General features: G+C 41.0%; 1 protein-coding gene and 1 pseudogene across 1 annotated transcript in view; one reads left to right on the top strand and one right to left on the bottom strand.

The window, feature by feature from the left end:
* Positions 1-21,448, bottom strand: part of CWH43 (cell wall biogenesis 43 C-terminal homolog) — a 59,883-nt gene that overhangs the window by 16,534 nt on the left and 21,901 nt on the right. Inside the window, exons 8-13 of the mRNA XM_039468596.2 lie at positions 20,746-20,871; positions 16,695-16,774; positions 12,109-12,214; positions 10,568-10,703; positions 8,826-8,975; positions 2,859-3,003 (exon numbers count right to left, since the gene is read on the bottom strand). Coding sequence (XP_039324530.2) covers positions 2,859-3,003; positions 8,826-8,975; positions 10,568-10,703; positions 12,109-12,214; positions 16,695-16,774; positions 20,746-20,871 — 743 coding nt within the window. The remainder of the gene's footprint in view (positions 1-2,858; positions 3,004-8,825; positions 8,976-10,567; positions 10,704-12,108; positions 12,215-16,694; positions 16,775-20,745; positions 20,872-21,448) is intronic.
* LOC101046022 (triosephosphate isomerase-like) lies at positions 16,871-17,619 on the top strand (annotated as a pseudogene).

Genomic DNA, 21,448 nt, shown 5'->3' with positions numbered 1-21,448 from the left:
GGAAGATTCAGTTGTTACTGTTTTAAGCCATTATGGTTTGAGGTGGTTTGTTACACAGTGATAAACAACTGATACAGTCTCTGTGATTGCACACTTTCCAGGTTTTCCTTTTCCTCTCCTGCGCTCCCCCTACTCCCTTTCCTGAAATCGTCTGCCTTCTCTTCTTTCACCTACACCCCCATGATAACCACATTCAATGTGGCTTCATCAGGGCTTTCTTGGATCTTCCTTTTGCACTTCTCTAATTCAGCAAGCAGTATCACCCACTTCCATGGCTCAACGCTTCCCTACACGGTGGCCACTCCTTAATCCATAAGTCTAGTTCTCACTGCCCTTCTGGATTCCAGATCCATATACGCACCTGCCTGTTGGACATCTCCATTAATGTCCCACAGATGCCTCAAACTCAGCCCAAAGCTGAACTCATCTTCTTTGTAAAACTTTTCTTCCTTTTGTATTGTCCATGAAAATAAACGTCACTATCATACTCTGACCGGAGCCAAAAATCAAGGATCTATCTGTGGCTCCAAGGCTGAGTCATACAAGGCAATACAGGCTTTTTCTTGTTCTCTTGGGATACTCATTATTGGAAGTCAGCTACAAGGCAGGGAGGAAGCCCAAGTAGCCCATGGTGAGGAACCCGGGCCCCCAACCCAAAGCACCAACTCGCCACCTGTGAATCATCTACTGAATAGATCCTCCAGTCCCTGGCTAAGCCTCCTAGCTGATCCTGCATGGAGCAGACATGAGCTATTCCTATCGAGCTGTGTCCAAACCGCAGATTCGTGAGCAAATATATGACTGCTGTTGTTTTCACATTCTAATTTCTGCCTATCCAAAAATGCAGAGACTAATTCATCTTCCTAATATCTGCCTTGCCCTTCTTCCAAAATTATAGTATTTTTAGCTTGGATTACGGCCATCAGGACTAAACATTATACCTCTCGACTTTCTATACAGCAAGGTATGACCATTAGAATAATTCCCATCAATGAAATATAAGTAGAAATGTTAGAGATCAGTTTCTGGGACTTGCCTTTAGAGGGGACTGGCATATATATGCTCTTGGCCCCTTCTTTATCACTTCCTCTATCCTGCTAACTAGAACCTAGAGACTGCTGGTTTGGGAACGGAGGCCTTGTCAAATGGAGCCGCAAAATAGAACACAGATTCACCACAGAGTGCCATTCCAGTGCCGATTCCCCTGCCCAGACTTTCATATAAAGAAATATACTTGGGAGGCCAAGGAGCGTGGATCACCTAAGGTCAGGAGTTCAAGATCAGCCTGGCCAACCTGGTGTAACCCCATCTCTAATAAAATTACAAAAATTAGCTGGGCATGGTGACAGGTGCCTGTAATCCCAGCTACTTGAAAGGCTGAGGCAGAAGAACCGCTTGAACCTGGGAGCCAGAGGTTGCAGTGAGCTGAGATCACACCATTGCACGCCAGCCTGCATGACAGAGCAAGACTCCATCTCAAGAAAAAAAAAGAGAAAGAAAGAAAGAAAAAAAGAAAGAGAAAGAGAGAGAGAGAGAGAGAGAGAGAGAGAGAAAGAAAGACACTCTCTGTTATTTTCTGTTACACTCGGCCAGGCGCATTGGCTCAAGCCTATAATTCTAGCACTTGGGGAAGCCAAGATGGGTGGATCACCTGAGGTCGGGAGTTTGAGACCAGCCTGACCAACATGGTGAAAACACATATTTACTAAAATACAAAATTAGCCAGGCGTGGTGGCACATGCCTGTAATACCAGCTACTCTGGAGGCTGAGGCAAGAGAATCACTTGAACCTGGGAGGCAGAGGTTGCAGTGAGCCAAGATTGCACCATTGCACTCCAGCCTGGGCAACAAGAGCGAAACTCCACCTCAAAAAACAATAATGATAAATAAATAAAATATTACACTCCAAGAAGAGTTAAAGTAGTAAAATCAAGATAAGATGGATAAGCTTTTTTCCCTGTAGATATTATCTAAAGACATGAAGGTGAAAACAGAATGAAAGGGACTAAGACATCTGCATAGGGCATAACAAGACCTAACAATCATATTTCTCATTCTAAATTCATTCATTTGGCATTCTAGTATATCTGTATCAGTCTCCTGAGAATTTGATTTGTGTGGCAGTTCCCCAGAACGTGATTATATTTTGGTACACTGACAAACCTGGTAATTCACTATCATCTGCTGTGGCCCCGTCAGCTGATTAGCCATTCTCTCTGTGTGACATTTCATTTTGTCTTTTATTCTCCACGCCATAATTAACTTTCATAATGTGCCAGATTGTGTTTTCTAAACATGGCTGCAACAAAAACCTCACTTTCCATATAGTATTCTTATCCTGTGGTTTTGATATTCCTCCCACCAAGAGTTGAATGTGACCAGACTTGTGACAACAGCAGAAGTAACAGTAGATGACTTACAAGACTACCTGGCATAATGCAAGACAGGCTTTTTCTGGTTCTCTTGGGATACTCACTATTGGAAGCCAGCTACCAGGCAGGGAGGAAGCCTGGTAGCCCATGGCGAGGAACCAGGGTCCCAAGCCCAAAGCACAACTTGCGAGCTATAAATCATCTGTGAAGTAGATCCTCTAGTCCCTGGTTGAGTCACCTAGCTGACCCTGCACGGATCAGAAATGAGCTACCCTCTTGAACCCTGTCCAAATTGCAGATTCATGAGCAAATAAGATGATTGCTATTGTTTTAAGCTAGCTTGTTTTTGTGGTGATTTTCTCTGCAGCAGTAGATACTCAGACTGCATATTAAACTGTTAGGTGGGGTTGGTTTTTTAAAAAAAAAAATAAAGAAAAAAGAAGCATTTTACTTAACAAATCAGAAATCTTATTAAGATTATGTTACCTTCACATTGCCATGTTCGGTGAGCTGTAGATAATCTCTGGAACCAGGTGCTGAAGTGATATATCCCAGAAATATCACTCGATTAGAGCTACTTTTCAGTAGTTTTGAAACAGCAATAGCCTGCAGTTTTCTGTCGAGGTCATCTCTAAAAAATGTAAAAATATGACCCTTTACTATATTTATAAAACAATCTTTAAAAAGCCTTATGTACCTCAGTCACCAAAGAGTATCTGCATATAGTGTACAAACCCAGTCATTCCTAGTCAGGCAAATGTCTTAATGTTATACAAATGAACAAGACCTAGAATACAGTGTTTCAAATGAGCAGGTTGACAGACATTTGGCTAAGAACATGCTCTTTCTCCACAAATCATTTAGAGTCAAGTTGATTTACAGATCTACTCTAAATACAGCATTTGTTCAACTTGTCATCAGAAGAAATTAAATGAATAATGTGAGAACTCACCTTCAGTATTACATATAAAGAATTAGTAGTTTTAAAAAAAAGTAAACAGAGCCAGGAATACTGATAACATGGAGAATCCTGACATTCACAGAGCATATCAGGCTTATGTAATCTAAGCTCCTTCAACTGAATACTTTTTTATTTTATTTTATTTTATTTTTTTAGAGACAGTCTAGCTCTATCGCCAGGCAGAAGTGCAATGGTGCGATCTCAGCCCCTGGCAGCCTCAGCCTCCTGGGTTCAAGCTCTTCTTGTGTCTCAGCCTCCCGAGTAGTTGGGATTACAGGCATCTACCACCACACCTGACTTAATTTTTGTATTTTTAGTAGAGACAGGGTTTGTCCATGTTGGGCAGGCTGGTCTTGAACTCCTGGACTTAAGCAATCCACTCACCTTGGCTTCCCAAAGTGCTGGGATTATAGGCGTGAGCTACTGCACCCGGTCCAACTGAACACTTTCTGAAAGCCCTCTTGGGTCTCCTGTTCAAACACCAGCTGAATATGGTGCTTTTATTATGCTAAGTACTGTAAACCTGTAACTAAGATACTTAGGTGGGTACATGAAGCTTCTGGGGGAGTTTAGAGTCGGTCTGTTTGGGGAAAAATAGACCATCTTATTTTACACGACCCAGCCAGAAAAACAGAAACACCCTAGGTGTTTCAAACAAAGTGAATTTAATATAGGGAATTGGTTAGCCAGGTGATGGGAAGCCAGATAGGAGTTAATGAGGCAATCAGAGGTTAACAACAATGAGAAACCAGTACTACCTCTGCAGCTAGAAGAACAACAAGAAGAGGTGATATTATCAGAGTCCACAAGCCAGCACTGACTGGTGGGAGACGGAGCTATGGAGGAGGCTTCCCAGAGGAGCTGGGACCATCCAAGGAGGAGCTGGAGCCACAGAAGAGACTCACCTGTTGCCAGAGAAACCCGAGGAAGCAGAGAGAGAAGGGCAGAAATACCCTGGCTTCTCTACTCCCTCCAACCTTGCACTAAAGCCTCCCATTGGCTAACCCTACCCTGAAGCCAAAAGGCAAAGGGACTGTGGGAAATGTAGTTCCCTGCAACGCACAGCTGGGAGTAAGAGCAAGGAATGGAACCAAGAACAGATAGGCAGTAGATAAACACGGACATTTACATAGAAAAGTAGCTAATACATGAGTGCTAACGAGGAAAGTGACAAAGAAAAATAGAAGGAGATCACCCAGCACTGAGAAGACTGGAGAAACCTTGTTGAGTTAGGATCTCAAGACAGGACTGAGTTGGATAAATATGCGTCAACAGCTGAGGGCTATTAAAAGATGTCTCAAGAAATAGAAGAGTGAAAAGAATGGCCATTTGTTAAACCCCTTTGATACTGAATTCTCACAACTGAAGGCAGGTGGTAGCTCTATTTTTAAATGAGGGTAAGTAATATGCCTATGGTTATTCTCCATCTCCCCTGCCCACATCCATCTTATGTGTTTCTCCATGCCCTGCGAGGCTGACCCCTGCAGACTTCATCTCCTGGATTCCCTTCTCTGCTGGTTTCCAGTTAGGTTTGGCCAACTGGAGGCATAGCAGGAGATGAAAAGGTGGGAAAAGGGCAACATTCAGGGATTCCTTCTCCAGTCCCTCTGGCAGTAGCTGCATTCTATGCCAGGTGGTCCCTTGTCCTGGTTCCGGGTCTCACTGGGCTCTGGGAACACTCTTTGCTCTGCCTGTTCCTTCAGCCCTAAGGCAGACAATGATTCCCCACTGTTACCAGTGTCTGAGTGCCTCGGCCCCTCTTATTTGTTCCATGGGTCCCTCCAGCATCTTGTTAAGTAGTCCTTTCATTAGGTCTGCAATGAATTCTGTTCCTTCTGATATCTACAACTAGGATTCAAATCCAGGTCTAGAAAATTCCAAAGCCACTGAACCACAGGCAGTGTTTTCAATCCAATATATTTTAGTAACATCTTACTGGAAATAATTTGTGAACTTGGTTTTACATTTTCTCAGGAGATAAATCTTACTTAGTGATAGTAATAAGAGTAAAAAGTGTATGTATGTGTGTAAGGAAAGAGGGCAAGACAGAGAGGGAGAGAGAGCTCACACATGCTTTATGTTTTCTTATCTGTTACTATTTTGTCAGTCAAGTAACCCTATAAAGTAAAGCTGGAAAAGAGACTTTTATCCCATTTTCAGAGACACGAGAACAGGAACCTACCAAGGTTAATCTGCAACAGAACCAAACCTAGAACCCAGGCTTGGTTCTGTGTCACATGGTGTCAGACTACGGATTCTGTGTTCTTTCCTCTTTGCATATGATGCATGTTATAGATTTTTTAAAATGGTGATTAGTGGCTCAGTTCAATTACCTAAAATAATATCAATTTTCATTATGGTGTTTGCCTGAATGACTTCTAAAAAATGCTGCTGTTTCCTATTTAGTGGTCATAAAAGACATATTTGTGTAGTGAGTACTTTTTAAAATCTTGTTGAATCAGCTAATGACATGCAGAAGCATTAGGAATTACTCATTCCTAATAGGATTTTCACATTTGTATGCCATAATCCCTGGAAAATGAAATCTCTAAATATTTATTCACAGTAAGAGTTTGTGTGTCTAGTATTGTAGAAAACAAAGGCAAATAAAACATGTTGTGATTGCATCACAAATTATTCAAGGTGTTAACTCTCCTATGTCGCTTGTTGGGAGGCTGCAGGGTCCTGGACAGTACTTCTGGGAAGTGGCCCAGAGCTGTGGTTCCTAAGGCAAAGACTGAGGCTAGTTGTGTGCTAGACTATCTGATAAGGTGTATTGGGCAGCTTTAAAAATAATTTATTTATCAAACATGAATCAAGCATCTGACATGTCCCAAGCACAGATGCTTGATTCATGTTTGATAAATTATTTTTAAGCTGCCTAGCACATGTCAGATGTTTGATTCATGTTTGATAAATAATTTTTTAAGCTGCCCGATATACCTTATATCCACAGTTGTCTGATTTGGTTTAGTAATGGCCAGTATTAATTGAGCACTTACTACACTCACGTACTTTGCATGAGGTAATTATGGGCACAGAACCCCACGCAATAGGTAGGACTATTGCCCCGATTTACAGATGAGAAAACTAAAGCTCAAGGTAGTTAAGTAACTCAGTGAAGTATACACAGCTAGGCTATGAATTAGGATTCAAATAAGCTTGTCTGATTCCACGTTCTGGAATCCCATGCTTTTAACCATTAAACTACATTGCCTTCTTCCCTGGAGTTACTTACCCTCAGTAAGTGTTCACTATTATTGTTACTGCTATTGTTGTTGTCATTATTATTGAAGCAAATGAGCAAGACAGCCAAGTAAAGGATACAGTATCATCCAGAGAGCTTTAAGTCTGTGGTTAACAGAAAGTGAGAAAATGCAATCCTTCCCTCCTCTTTTCCAAGCACATTCCTATGGCTCTCTTTTAGCTTTCTCTTCCTTTTCCAATCTATTCTTTACATTCTGGGATATATTGGAGGGAATTAAAGGGGACAGGGGAATAGAGCAAAGGAAAAAAGGGAAGTAGTTTAACTGTTTCTTAGGTTGAGACCTTGCAACCTTTAAACACGAAAGTAACTATTTTTTAAAAAAGAGAAACCCAATGTTAGGTGCAACATAAGGTCAGGGGAATGATTTCTGAATGTCTGTACTTGCTACATGAAAATCACTGGGAGAGACAGAATTTCTTCAAACAGCTTTTTTTTTTTTTTTTTTTTTTTTTTTTTTTTTTAATTTCAGTTGGAGTTTCGTTCTTGTTGCCCAGGGTGGAGTACAATGGCGCGATCTCGGCTCACTGCAACCTCCACCTCCCAGGTTCAAGTGATTCTCCTGCCTCAGCCTCCTAAGTAGCTGGGATCACAGGCATGCACCACCATACCTGGATAATTTTTTATGTTTTTAGTAGAGAGGGGGTTTCTCCATGTTGGTCAGGTTGGTCTCAAACTCCCAACCTCAGGTGATCCACCCGCCTCGGCCTCCCAAAGTGCTGGGATTACAGGTATGAACCACCACACCCAGCCCAAACAGCTTTTTAAAGAGATATAAACCATCTATATCATCCATTCTCTAAACACTCTTCTTATTTCTAAGGAGACAAGCAAGAGTCTGGTTCATGAATGGTTCATATTAATTATATTTGGACAGTTTATATTACTGTGCTGTGACTTATTTAAGAAAATGTTCAAATATGCTTTCACATATTCACATGATACTACTAGAAACAGTGAGGTAACCAGGAAAATAAGAGTAGCAGACACATTGGTTTGTTGAAATAAAACTTACAGAACAACAATGTTGTCTTAAAGTATGTCACTTGAAAGTTCTGTGGCCTCTTGTGTCATGAGTGCAGGCAGAGCCTGTATGTTAAATTAAAGAGCACACAGCTCTTTAATTCATGTTTAAATTATTGTAGTTTAGTATGGTAGACTATAAGTTACATACTTTTATGTTTGCTTTTACAATATACTGCTGGCATTATTCATGATTTATTCCGTATTGTCACTGGCTGTGAATGTTTTTCTTTGGGGATGAAACTCATTCCCCACTCTTCGTGTTTGCTTGTAGAGGGACTTCCTTTGAAAACCGTCACTGGCCTCTCTCCCCATTCTTTACTTTTTGGGAGGACTTTTCTAATTCAGTGAGTTTGAAATTAACTGCACGTGCTAGTCTCAAATCCTTCTTTTCTATTCTCCTTGGAACCTCCCAGTTTGCAGACAGGCCATTTTCTGCCCTCTTCTTTCCATCAAGGAGAGAGCTTGCCAGGTCAGGCAGAGTAGGCCCACCATCTGGAGGGAGTCAGTTTCATGTATATTTGGGGATGTATTCGCAAGTCCATATGGGCACTTAAGCCAGGTTGTCCAAAGAGGCTTATCGGTTTTCAAAGTGATATTTTGATCTCCCTCTGCCAGATTCCTCTGCCTTTCTGCTGTTTGTGAAAACATGAGGGAGAGGAGAGATGTCATTCAACACCCTCAAATCCCAACAGTACTTCCATTTGTGGCAGTAATCCTGTAGGAAAAGGGAATTCCTTTTTCTGTTGTCTGGTTTGCTGTGTGGTTGCAAGTACTCGCAGCCCTGGATTTAGGGCTGCCTATGCCCTGGATGTGTGTTTGCTCCTGGTTGGACAGGTTGTCTGACCTCTCTCAGCCTAGTTTCTTTACCTGAAAATGGGGCTCTAATCGTGCGTACCTTACACAAAGTGAAGATCAAACACAGGAATGTACTTTGGATGGCACCTGCACAGGGAATTGACTGTACAGCTGAGTAACTGCAGACTAACACAGCCTGACCTTACACCAGCACTAACAGCTGCCTGCATCTTAAATGCTTCTGTCTGATATTTAAAACTAGCAACACAGGGGGAAATATATTGAGAGGTAAAAAAAAAAAAAAAAAAACAAGAAAATGAGAAAGGTGATTTTGTAGAAATCAAAGTAAATTGTTAATAACATTTCTTGGCATTCGTGTAATATTAGGTAGGCCAAAGAAACCCACTCGTGGTTCCCAAAGTGTGTCACGACAAAATCCACCAGCTTGCCCGAAATGTTAACTGTCAGCGTGATGGCTGGTGCAATCTCGCCCTCTGGTGACGGAAGAAGGTGATGCTCAGATTTCACAATTGGGTATCTTGACAAAGCCATAATCCTGTATTGGAATGAAAAGAGACATGGGCATCATTGCCAGTCCCACTCTACCATGCACAGGACTAAGCAAGTGCATTAAAAAGGGATGTGTCCCACTACACACATCCCACCAAGGGACATTCAGAGCAATGTGGCAGAGACTCATATGGCAGTCCACTTGTCAGATCGTGGCATCTGCTAGTTAGCATGTCTCACTGTGTCACTAAGGAAACACCATCAACTCTAGTTTAATAAGTGCTATGGACACATATGGAAAAGGGCAGCATTAGTAATACACAGAACTCATTGTATTTCCAGTTACTCTGACAACACATTTGCATAAACAATTCTAATATTAATCAACACATATGGGAAGGGGCAATCTTGCCAGCTAGGACATAGAATAACAACTTACAAAATTAGAAATGAAACACTGTCCTACAGGCACATGAAAAGGCACCCTGCCTCATTCTAAGCCACAGAGCTTAGACCTTAGCAGGCTTCTCTTCCCTAGCTAGACACATGCTCTGTCACCTTCACAGAGTCTCTGAGACAAGTCTATCCCTATATGATGATATCTGATGGTACATCTCAGCCTGGCCTGTCCTACTCAGGACATACCCAACTGCCTGCTGGACATGACTTGACTGTCGTGGGGTATCTCACACTTATCACAAACCTACAGCTCTCCTGACGGTTCCCATTCCATTAAAGGGCATCATCTCTTACTGAGTATTCAGATCAAAAACCTAGACATTGCCCTTGATTCTTCCTTCCCCTCCCCTGACTTCTAAACCATTGTAAGTTCTGTTGGCTCTATTCTAAAATAGTTCCTGAGTCTGTCCCCTTCTCACCATCTCCGCTGTTCGCACTGTCATCTCTCTTCGGGGCTATTCCACCTATCATCTCTGACTCCTGGCTCCCACTCTTGCCCCCGAGAATCTGTTCTCCCAGATCACTACCCTGTTTAAAATCCTCCAGTGCCCTCCCATCACAACTGGATAAAATGGAGTCCTCTATAATCAGGTACCCCCCCTTGACTTCCTTCCTCACCAGCTGCTCTTTGGCTCCCCCATGCTTCAGGCACACCAAGATGGATCCCACCTCAGTCTTCACCCTTACTTTTCCCTCAGCTCTTCCCAATGCTGGTCCTGCGTCCTGCTCACCATGACATCTTCACAGAGATTTTCCTGACCACCCTGCCTATAGTAGCGTCCCCATGGCCATTGCCCACCCAGTTACTCTCCCTCAGTGGTTTCTTTTCTACACAGCACTTCTCATGATTGTGAAGTACCTTTATTTATCTTTTTGTGTACATGTTGATTTTCTGTCTTACACTAGAAGGTAAGCTACATGACGACAGCATCCAGGCCAGACGTGTTTGGCTCTGTGACCTCAGCTCCTAGACTGGTTTACAATGGTAAAGAACTGGAAATATCCAGCCACAGAAAAACCACTTGAAAAACTATAGAATGTGCATCTCTCTGGCACCTCCTCTTCCCCCAAGAAGCATCACTGGGGCACATTCACCAGACAAAGATAGGATAGTATCAACTTTCCACCCCAAGCCTATACGGCCTAGCAGTTCAGGATTAATTCCCAAAGTATACTCACCCCCAAGTGTGATCCCTTGTGCTTGGACCAAAATCTGTATAGAAACCCAACTTCTCTCCTAGCCACATGGTTAAGTCATTGTTCCCCATATAGGGCTTCGAGGCATCACTCTCCAAGATTGTTATGAAATCTGCACCTGCTCAGGAAAAAAAAAGTAGCATATAGTGATGAATCACAGCAAGACAAAAAACAATTAGCAGCACTTTATTCTTGACTCTTAACCTTCTTTTCTTTACTGACAATCCCAAAAACAAGGTAATTTTTAATGAGTCACTAAAGGGAGGTGGCTCAGATCTGAGCTCTAAAGGAATGTTCTCACGTTTAGAATGTCATTAAAGCATGAAACACCTCCAGGAAGTACCGAGAAGGGTAAAAGCCTGACTCTTCAAAATTTTCAAATGTGCTCAACATCATTCCCAAAATTTCAAATAATCTTAATGCCTTTCTCAAATATCTAATTTATCTTCAGACACGAGAGAATGGTGCACAATAGCATTTTATTCCAGGATAGACAGCTCCATGGTACTGACCCAGAATGAAGTTTATTGGCTTCTTTAGATCTTGGCCAGATGTGCCTTGGAAGCCTGTAATCAGGACTAAATAAGGGCTAAGGGCCAAAGAAATTTCTTAGTGGTACTATGTCCATACAGACACTCAGAAAGTCTCAGGAGGCACGCTTATCATTAAGAATAACCAGAAGGCTGGGCGCGGTGGCTCAAGCCTGTAATCCCAGCACTTTGGGAGGCCGAGGCGGGTGGATCGCGAGGTCAAGAGATCGAGACCATCCTGGTCAACATGGTGAAACCCCGTCTCTACTAAAAATACAAAACATTAGCTGGGCATGGTGGCGCATGCCTGTAATCCCAGCTACTCAGGAGGCTGAGGCAGGAGAATTGCCTGAACCCAGGAGGCAGAGGTTGCGGTGAGCCGAGATGGCGCCATTGCACTCCAGCCTGGCTGGGTAACAAGAGCGAAACTCCGTCTAAAAAAAAAATAAATAAATAAAAAATAAATAAATAACCAGAAGTCCCGTTGTTGGTCTAAGAACCAAAAACACTGTCGTATTTCAAAGATGCCTCATACAAAATGAGCATCCCAGAGCACGAAACAAATAAAATTGGCCTCAGTCTGTTTAAAGCAATTTGCTTCACAAATCAACCTCCCTCTGACCCATTCTGCCTTTTGATCCAACAGTTTTCTGGTCCCTAACAGTGGGTCCCCAGGTGACAGGAGCTACCAGCAGGAGCATTCCTAAGAACAACCACACAACACGAATCCCCTGCTGATACTCAGTATGAGGAGTCGCTCAGAATCAACTGAGTTAATTGCTCTCAAACAAAGACAGATGTGTTACAGAAGCTCAGGCCCCCTGCAGCTACCCACCAAAGTCAAGAGTTTTTGAGATGAGTTTATGATCATCCTGCTGGTCATAAATTTAATTAATTTAATACCTGTATTAAGCTATGGCTTTTGACTCTGCTGAAAATAAAAATAACAATAATAGTTTCTCAAAACCTGGAACTAATTCCAGGAAGACTTACCTGTTTCATTGAGCAGGCGAGCTGATCTTTCTAGACTAGACCACCCTTCATTGTCATATCCAAACCTGAAAGGCCAGATGGCAGCAGAGACCTCTTTGGCTGGTGCCTGAGGAATTGTTTTAATGGTAATTTAGGATGACTGTGAACAATGGCAGTTTCAGTGACCCGCTTTTCTCTGCTCCTCTCCACCAAAATTCTTATTTCAGCAAAGACATTTCCTTAGACATTTTCCAACATTTAATCCATGAAAATAAGGAGATATTTGCTAGATGGTATTCTCAAATTAGTCTTCTGTGAACTTCTAGTTTAGGCTTGGAAGTTAGGAGGGACATTTGAAAAGTGAGTGTTTATAATAATAGTAAAAATTAGAAACAGCCTGGCTATCTATCAACAGGAAAATGAATGAAGAAACGGTGCTACATATGTGGAATGGACACTTCACAGCCCTAATAAGCGAATGAGGGTTGTGTATTTCCACAAGGAAGAATCTCAAAAAGATGATTTTAATTTTTAAAAAAGTATGTTGCAAAATATATCAGATGTCATTTAGAAAAAAACAGTATTGTCTACGGATCTGTCATATATAGTAACAACAGAAAGAAATGCATGTAAGTGCGAAAAAAAAATCACAATACTCAGGATAGTAGCTACTTTTGCCTGGGAAATCACACAGAGGGATAAAGAGGGGCCTTCAACATATTGATGAAGTAGTCAGCCTATTCTAACCTAGTTATGAATAATGTTACACCCCTGCTGTACTGGAAAAGTCAAGGGTCTGGAGCACAGTCCCCTTTACGAGGTCCTTTCTTGGATCGTTAGTATGTTAGAGAATGCACTGCCCAACCCTAAATATCCATCTCAAATAATTACCTACTAGGGTAGTGGGGGACTTGGGAAGGGAGGTGGGAATGGTTAATGGGTCCAAAAAAATAGACCTACTATTTGATAGCACAATAAAGTGACCATAGTCAATAATAACTTAATTGTATATTTAAAAATAAAGAGTGTAATTGAATTGTGTATAACCCAAAGGTTAAATGCTTGAGTCCCGTTCTCCATGGTGTGCTTATTTCACATTGCATGCCTGTATCAAAACATCCTGTGTACCCTAAAAATATATATACCTACTTAGTACCCACAAAAAATTTTAAATAATTTTTAAAATGGTAGAAAACAGAAAAAAAAATCAAATGAATACCTACTGATCTATAACAGGGCTCTCCTGTGAAAGAGGGTGGCTGGATGAAAACAAAGCCATGACCGTAACAACAACAAAATCTCAAATTGGACCACACAAGTTCAGGTTGGGATGAGGGCCACCACTTTACATAAACAGGTCAGTGTGTGTGTTCTGCCAGCAGTGAGCTGGGGTTTCATCTTTACACAAGAAGTGTTACTCAGTATAATGAATCTAAAGAAAGCAGAATCATCAAAAGAGGTTTCAAGAGGAACATTATACTTATCATGCTATCCTTGTTCTTACATCTGTTCATCTGTAATTAATTCTGGATGTCATCACTCCAAAACATGTTATTCCTTCATTCTTCCCAGGAAGTACCACCACCCTTCATCCCACAGCATGGAGATTCCTTAAAGAACTAAAAGTAGTTCTACAATTTGATCCAGCAATCCCACTCCTGGGCTTCTACCCAGAGAAAAAGTCACTATGTGAAAAAGATACTTGCACATGCATGTTTACAGCAGCACAATTTAAAACTGCAAAAATATGGAAACAGCCCAAATGCTCATCAATCAACAAGTGGATAAAGAAAATATGATTATATATATGTGTGTGTGTGTGTGTGTGTGTTTGTGTATGTTATGGAATACTATTCAAACATAAAAAGGAATGAAATAATGGCATTTGCAACAACCTGGATGGAATTGGAAGACCATTATTCCAAGTGAAGTGACTCAGGAATGAAAAAACCAAACATCGTATATTCTCACTCATAAGTAGGAGCTAAGCTGTGAGGGTGCAAAGGCACAAGAATGATACAATAAAGTTTGGAGACTCAGGGGAAAGGGTGGGAGGGAGTGAGGGATAACAGACTACAAATTGGGTACAGTTACACTGCTCGGGTGGTGGGTACACCAGAATCTCAGAAATCACCACTAAATAACCTATTCATGTAACCAAATACTATGTGTTTCCCAAAAACCTATTGAAAAAAAAATGTAATCACAAAAAAGACTATATACTGGATACAGTGTACACCGCTTGGGTGATGGGTGTACTAAAATCTCAGAAAGCATCTCCAAGTTCTCTAAAGAACTTATCCATGTAACCAAAAACCACCTGCCCAAAAATTATTGACAATGGCCAAGCACAGTGGCTCACACCTGTAATCTCAGCACTTTGGGAAGCCAAGGCAGGAGGATCACTTGAGGCCAAGAGTTCGAGACCAGCCTGCCCAACATGGTGAACTCTCACCTCTACTAAAAATGCAAAAATTAGCTGGGCATGGTAGTGAGCCCCTGTAATCTCAGCTGCTCTGGAGGCTGAGGCAAGAGAATCACTTGAGTCCAGGAGGCAGACGTTGCAGTGAGCTGAGATCATACCACTGCACTCTAGCCTGGGTGACAGAGTAAGACTTCATCAAACAAACAAACAAACAAACAAACAAAAACTATTGACATTAAAAAAATAATAATAATAATAAAATGAAAATAAAAAAATAAAACCAGCACTTCACACTATTTTCTATGAGGCCCTGGTACGGCCCTCGCCAGCCTCTTCACATTGTGTACTACTCTTCACCAAGCTTCATCCATGCTGGTTATCCTGATGTCTCTCAGACACACTGAGTGTGATTCTCCCTCAGTCCCTCATGTGTGTTCCTTCTGCTGACATCCCAGCCCTCACAACTGGCTTTTTCTCAAATTGCAAACTTCATCTCAAATGTCACCTCCTCAGACAGCATTCTCTAACCCCTCCAGACCCAGTTACTCTCCATTCTACAATCCCATTTCCTTCATGGCAGCCTGAGCTAAAATGAGACCATTTATTTATTCGTTCTCTGAATATTGTCATTCTCCTCTACTAGAATGCAAACTCTGACAGGGCAGGTTCTTGTCCAACTTGTTTATATCTGTATTCCTGGCACCAGGTAGTAAAGAAACATTCAGTAATCATTAGCCAAGTGAATGAATGAGCAAATGAGCAAAAGAACAGGTATTATATCCAATTCAAATTACTCCTTCCAAAAAAAAATTCCTGGCTGACTTTAGGTATCCTCTTCTGATGGACATTATGTTGCAATAATAATGACTGACAATTAAAGGGCATAAGAAGAAACATGTAACGATGGTCTACTATTATCTACTTATTAAGAAATAGTTACTTAGTTCTGAATACCTGCCAAGCACTCTGTAAGGTACTGGAAGTACTAAGATGAAGAAGAGAAACATGTTCTCAGTGTAACTTTTTATTCAAAATGAAAAGTGTTCCTGATAGTACAGTTTGCTACAATTCAAAGTCAACCCTTGACAATTTCTATTTTAACCTAAACTATAACTCTGACTGTATTATGAAACATACTAGACTTTTTATCAGATCAGATAGAAAGCACAGCATTCAGTAACTTATTCTTATTTCTGCCCACTGTTCTAGAAAAGAAAAGGATATTAAAACATTTAAAACTGCAGATAGCAAAAGAGAAAAGAAAGAGACAAGAAAAGTTTTACTCCCTGTCAAGGCAATAACTACCCATAATGTGCAAAATCAAGAATTATCTGTAAGAGTTTTCCTAAAGAATCTCACATTGCTATCTTCAGCAATACCTACCAAGAAGTACAGAAAGCCCAATATAAAAATACTTGTTTATTTCATAGTAAAACGGTTTGGATCTGTGTCCCTACCAAATCTCATGTTGAACTGTAATCCCCAGTGTTGGAGGTGGGGCCTGGAGGTGACCAGAGAGAGGGGGTGGAATTCTCATGAATGGTTTAGCACCATCCCCCGGTACTGTTCTCTACAAAATACATAAATGATTAAAAACACCCCCCGGGCGCTGTTGTAATAGTGAATGAGTGAGTTCTCGTGAGATCTGGTCGTTTTAAAGTATGTAGCACCTTCCCCCCTCTCTCTTTTGTTCCTGCTCCTCCCTGTAAGATGACCAGCTCCCTGTTTGCCTTCCACCATGATTGCAAGTTTCCTGAGGCCTCCCCAGAAGCCAAGCAGATGTTGCCATGCTTCCTGTACACCTGTAGACCCGAGAGATAATTTAAACTCTTCTTTTTAAATTACGCGGTCTCAGGTATTTCCTTACAGCAGTGCAAGAACAAGCTAATACACATAGTTTAGATATGTTAAATCATGAATGGCAAAAATAACCCCATAAAACAAAATCATCAACAATTTGCCTCTAATATATGGGCCTATCCTATTCCAAGAACCTAATTTTTCACAAAACAATTCCACTATCTTATCAGCCAGGGACATAAGGGTTAAGGAGATGGGGTCCAGGGCTCTGAAGTCATCAGATCCAGGCTCAATAAGAATGGTAAAGTATACAAATATAATATGCACATATATATATATATATACCATATAAAATTCTATTTCGAGGTTTTTAATGACTTACCACTTTGCCCAGTTTTCTCTCATAGGCTTTATGCCGTAGTCCTAATCCCAACAACCCCACACCAACAAGCAGCCACAGAACTAAATAGAAAAAAGAAATAATTGTTTTTTAAAAAACAAAAAAAAAAAAAACCTAAATTTGCTGACGCTGACCTTCAGTGCTTTGGCTCCAGCGCCATGGTGCCCTCCAGGAAGTTCTTTGTGGGGAGGGAACTGGGAGCTGAACGGGGGCAAGAAGAGTCTGGGAGAGCTTATCCACACTCGGAATTCATCCAAGTTCCTGGCAGACACCAAGGTGGTTTGCACTCTCCCCACTGCATATATCAACTTCGCCCAGCAGAAGCTAGATCCTAAGATTGCTGTGGCTTCGTAGAACTGCTACAAAGCGACTAACAGAGTGTTTTCTGGGGAGATCAGCCCTGGCATGATCAAAGACCACAGAGCCACCTGGGTGGTCCTGGGGCACTGAGAGAGAAGGCATGCCTTCGGGGAGTCAGATTAGCTGATTGGGCAGAAAGTGGCCCATGCTCTGGCAGAGGGACTCAGAGCAATTGCCTGCATTGCAGAGAAGCTAGATGAAAAGGAAGCTGGCATCACTAAAAAGGTTGTTTCGAGCAGACAAAGCTCATCACAGATAATGTGAAGGACTAGAGCAAGGTCATCCTGGCCTATGAGCCTGTGTGGGCCATTAATACTGGCAAGACTGCAACACCCCAGCAAGCCCAGGAAGCACACAAGAAGCTCGAGGATGGCTTAAGTCCAATGTCTCTGATGCGACAGCTCAGAGCATGCATAGCATTTATGGAGGCTCTGTGACCAGGGCAACCTGCAAGGAGCTGGCCAGCCAGCCTGATGTGGATGGCTTCCTCATGGGTAGTGCTTCCTTCAAGCTCAAATTCATGGATATCATCAATGCCAAACAATGAGGCCCATCCATCTTCCCTGTCCTTCCTGCCAAGCCAGGAACTAAACAGCCCAGAAGCCTAGTAACTGCCCCTCCCCTGTACGTGCTTCTGATGGTGTCATCTGGTCTCTCTTGTGGCTTCATCCAAACTGCACCTTCCTTTACTATTTCCGTCTTCTCCTGTAATGGTTGAGACCAGGCCAATCCCTTTTCCACTTACTATAATGGCTGGAACGAAATGTCACTAAAGTAGCTTATCCTTGGCTGAGACGTGGAAGGGGTGGAATTTGCTCCTGGGTCCCCTAGGCCCTAGTGAAGGTAGGAGAGAGAAACCATCCTCTTCCCTCTTACACCATGAGGCCAAGATCCTCCCCTCAGAAGCCAGTAGTGCTGCCCTCTCCCACCATGCCCGAGCCTGTGTGTGCTGTGTACGTGAACCAGGCAAGGGAATAAATGCCTGGCACAAAACAGGTGAGGGAATAAATGCCTGGCACAAAAAAAAAAAAAAAAAAAAAAAAAAAAAAAACAGAAAAAAACTTTTTTTTTAAATGACAAAGTTTATAAAATGATTGAATTTACTGCCAGTAATTTTGTGTAAAGGGGGAATGTGTAGTTCTGGAGTTAATTTTCATGTATGACCTGTGTACATCAACCACTCTTTAAACCCAGATTTCAAGAATTTTTTCCTAAAAATGTTCCAAGGACCATGAGCTCAAAGTAAAAATAAGTCATAAAACATACAAGAAGACAAGTTTCCTTTGAAGACAGATTATCTTCAAAGGAACAACAGTTACACTGACAGTTGACTTCTCAACAGCAGAAGACAGGAGAATAATACCTTCAATGTGCTGAGAGAAAAACAACCAACTACTGAAAGAATAGATATTGAAAGTATGATTTCCAAACTAGAAAGAGGAGTGGGAAAGAGGGACATAAAGGGGAAGAAAAACCCTAATCAATGCAAAAAAAAAAAAAATTTAGGAAGAAAAAGGAAAAAATATACCTAGAAAAAGTAGAAAATGAAAACGAAAAGTAAGATGATCAAATTAAATAAAGATACATTCAGAAATTATGGTAAAAATAGATTAAACTCTGAAGTTAAAAGACAAAAATTGACATTCTGGAAAATGCAAAACAATAAAAACAATAAAAATACTAGTGATTGCCAGGGGCTTGGAGAAGGAATAGATGATTCGGTGGGGTACAGGGGATGTTTAGGGCAGAGAAATATTCTGCATGATACTACAATGAGGGGCCCATGTAATTATACATTTGTCAAAACTCATAAAATGTACAAAACTAAAAGTGAGCCCTCATGTAAACTATGGTCTTTGGGGGATAATAATATATTGATGTAGGTTCATTGATTATAACTAATTTATTATTCTGGTGAGTAATTTTGATAGTGGGGGTGGCTGCATGTACGTGGGGGCAAAAGGCATATGGAAAAATCTCTGCACTTTCCATAAAATTTTGCTATGAACCTAAAATTGCTCTTAAAAAAATTAAGTCTTTTTTAATCACACAAAAATGATTGAATAACTCTGTAAATAAACTATTCCAAATGCTTCAATTGAATAAGTGAATTAAAGGATTATGGGGGTTTTTTGTTTTGTTTTTTTTTAGACGGAGTTTCGCTGTCACCCAGGCTGGTGTGCAGTGGCACAATTTCGGCTCACCAGAACCTCCACCCTCCCAAGTTCAAGCAATTTTCCTGCCTCAGCCTCCCAAGTAGCTTGGATTACAGGCATGCACCACCACACTTGGTTAATTTTGTATTTTTAATAGAGATGGGGGCTTCTCCATGTTGGTCAGGCTGATCTTGAACTCCCAACCTCAGGTGATCTGCCTGTCTCAGCCTCCCAACATGCTGGGATTACATATGTGAGCCACCATGCCCAGCCAGAATTATGGTTCTTAACCAAAAAGAAAAAGAAAAAGAGAAAGAAAGAAAGAAAGAAAGAAAGAAAGAAAGAAAGAAAGAAAGAAAGAAAGAAAGAAAGAAAAATGAAAAAGAAAAAAAGAAAGACAAAGATTGCCAGGATTAAAAACAAAAACTGCTGGTTATTGGTTTCAAGGGACATACCAAAACATAAGAAGACACACACATGCACACACACACACACACACACACACACACAAATCTCATTTCTTTCTCTTTTTTTTTTTTTTTTTTTTTGAGTCAGAGTCTCGTTCTGTTATCCAGGCTGGAGTGTGGTAGCATCATTACTGCAGCCTCTATTTCTCAGGCTCAACAGATCCTCCCACTTCACCCTCACCTTCCCTAGTAGCTGGGACTACAGGCTCGCCACCAAAAATGGCTAATTTTTAAATTCTTTGTAGAGATGGGGTCTCACTACATTGCCTAGGCTTGCCTTGAACTCCTGGGCCCAAGCAATCCTCCTGCCTTGGCCTTCCAAAGTTCTGGGATTACAGTAGCGAATCACTGCACCTGGCCAAATATGATCTTTCAAATTACGATGAAACACATATGAAGGTTTTTATATAATGGTCTGTTTTGTGACATTTCTTTTGGAAAATACATAGAGAATTTATACAACTTCTCGATTTTTTTCTGTCTCCTATACTAATAATATTTTGTCTCCTTTGTAAAGCACCATGTCCTTGAACATGGAGACCATTATTTACATAGCTTTGTATCCTACACAACAACTACTTAACACACTATCTGCACATTAAATACACTCAATAAATTTTTATTTAATCCAGTCCATTTTATATGTTTACTATATTGAATAATAAACTAATTTTATGTTTGAGTTTTTAGTTCATCGGCATCCCAAACATCATCTCCCCAAAAAAGGAAAACAAGAAGTGGAGTAAATAATCCCAACCATTAGAACAAAGCATTTTGGAAATTCTGCATGTTGAATTCTCTTAGCTATGTTAGAAGTGAAATAAAACCAATACAGGGTATTTATGGTGGAAATGGCATGATATCAGAGATTTGCTTTAAAGTATGAACTAAAAAATAAGAGAAGATAGATGTTAACAACATTGGCAAAATGTTAAGAATTGCTGAAACTGGATGAAGGATACGTGAGGGGTCATTATACTTTTTAATTTCATATGTTTAGAATTTTATATAATAAGAGTTTTTTTTTAAAGAATGTAAAACTGTACTTACAAAGTTTCATGTATTTTTCACTCTTTCTTAAAAGCATTTTAGAACTGTTCTTTGTTTGAAGAAGCAAATCAAGGTTTTTCTTAGGACCAAATAGCATATTCAGCCCAATAATTAATATCGTTGTCCCTGTTATAAAAGAAAAAAAGAGTATATTATGGTCTGATCCAAAAATTCTTCCAATGTTGTATTCCAAGGGCTGCGATTTCTTTTAAAGGAACATACCCTGGAAATTCCTGTACCGAGCTAATTTATCTCAGAACCTAAACAATTACTCTAGCAGTGCTTTTGACAACTGGAAAAAATCAAGTAGGGTTCTAGGAATCATGCTTTAAGTGAGAGGACTGCAGCCTTTTCCTGATGCAGATTTCTGTGTATTTCTTGAGTATTTCCTAGTTGTTAGGTTGCTGAAGGTGTTTGTGACTGACTGTTGATTGGGCCGGGGATGGAGAAGGCTTCTGAGCTGCCATAGGGATGCGGTAAGAGCCCTTCCATGGGCTAGGTCAAGCAGCACAATGGAGCATATGTAGGTTCCTCATAAGGCAGTGCTTGCTGCAGTCATTCTGTGGTGGGATGTGAGTTCTCTGGGAACAGGGGCCTCACAGAGGATACATGCCAAAACTCACCGTGTGCCAGCAGGGCAGCCAATAAAGTGGAGCTAAATTGGGATGCACAACAAACTAGCTTAGATGTAAAGTTTACTTAC

This window comes from Saimiri boliviensis, chromosome 3 (genome assembly GCF_048565385.1).
Source record: "Saimiri boliviensis isolate mSaiBol1 chromosome 3, mSaiBol1.pri, whole genome shotgun sequence".
In the NCBI taxonomy this organism is placed as follows: Eukaryota; Metazoa; Chordata; class Mammalia; order Primates; family Cebidae; genus Saimiri; species Saimiri boliviensis.
This window is presented reverse-complemented; position numbering and strand designations above follow the sequence as displayed.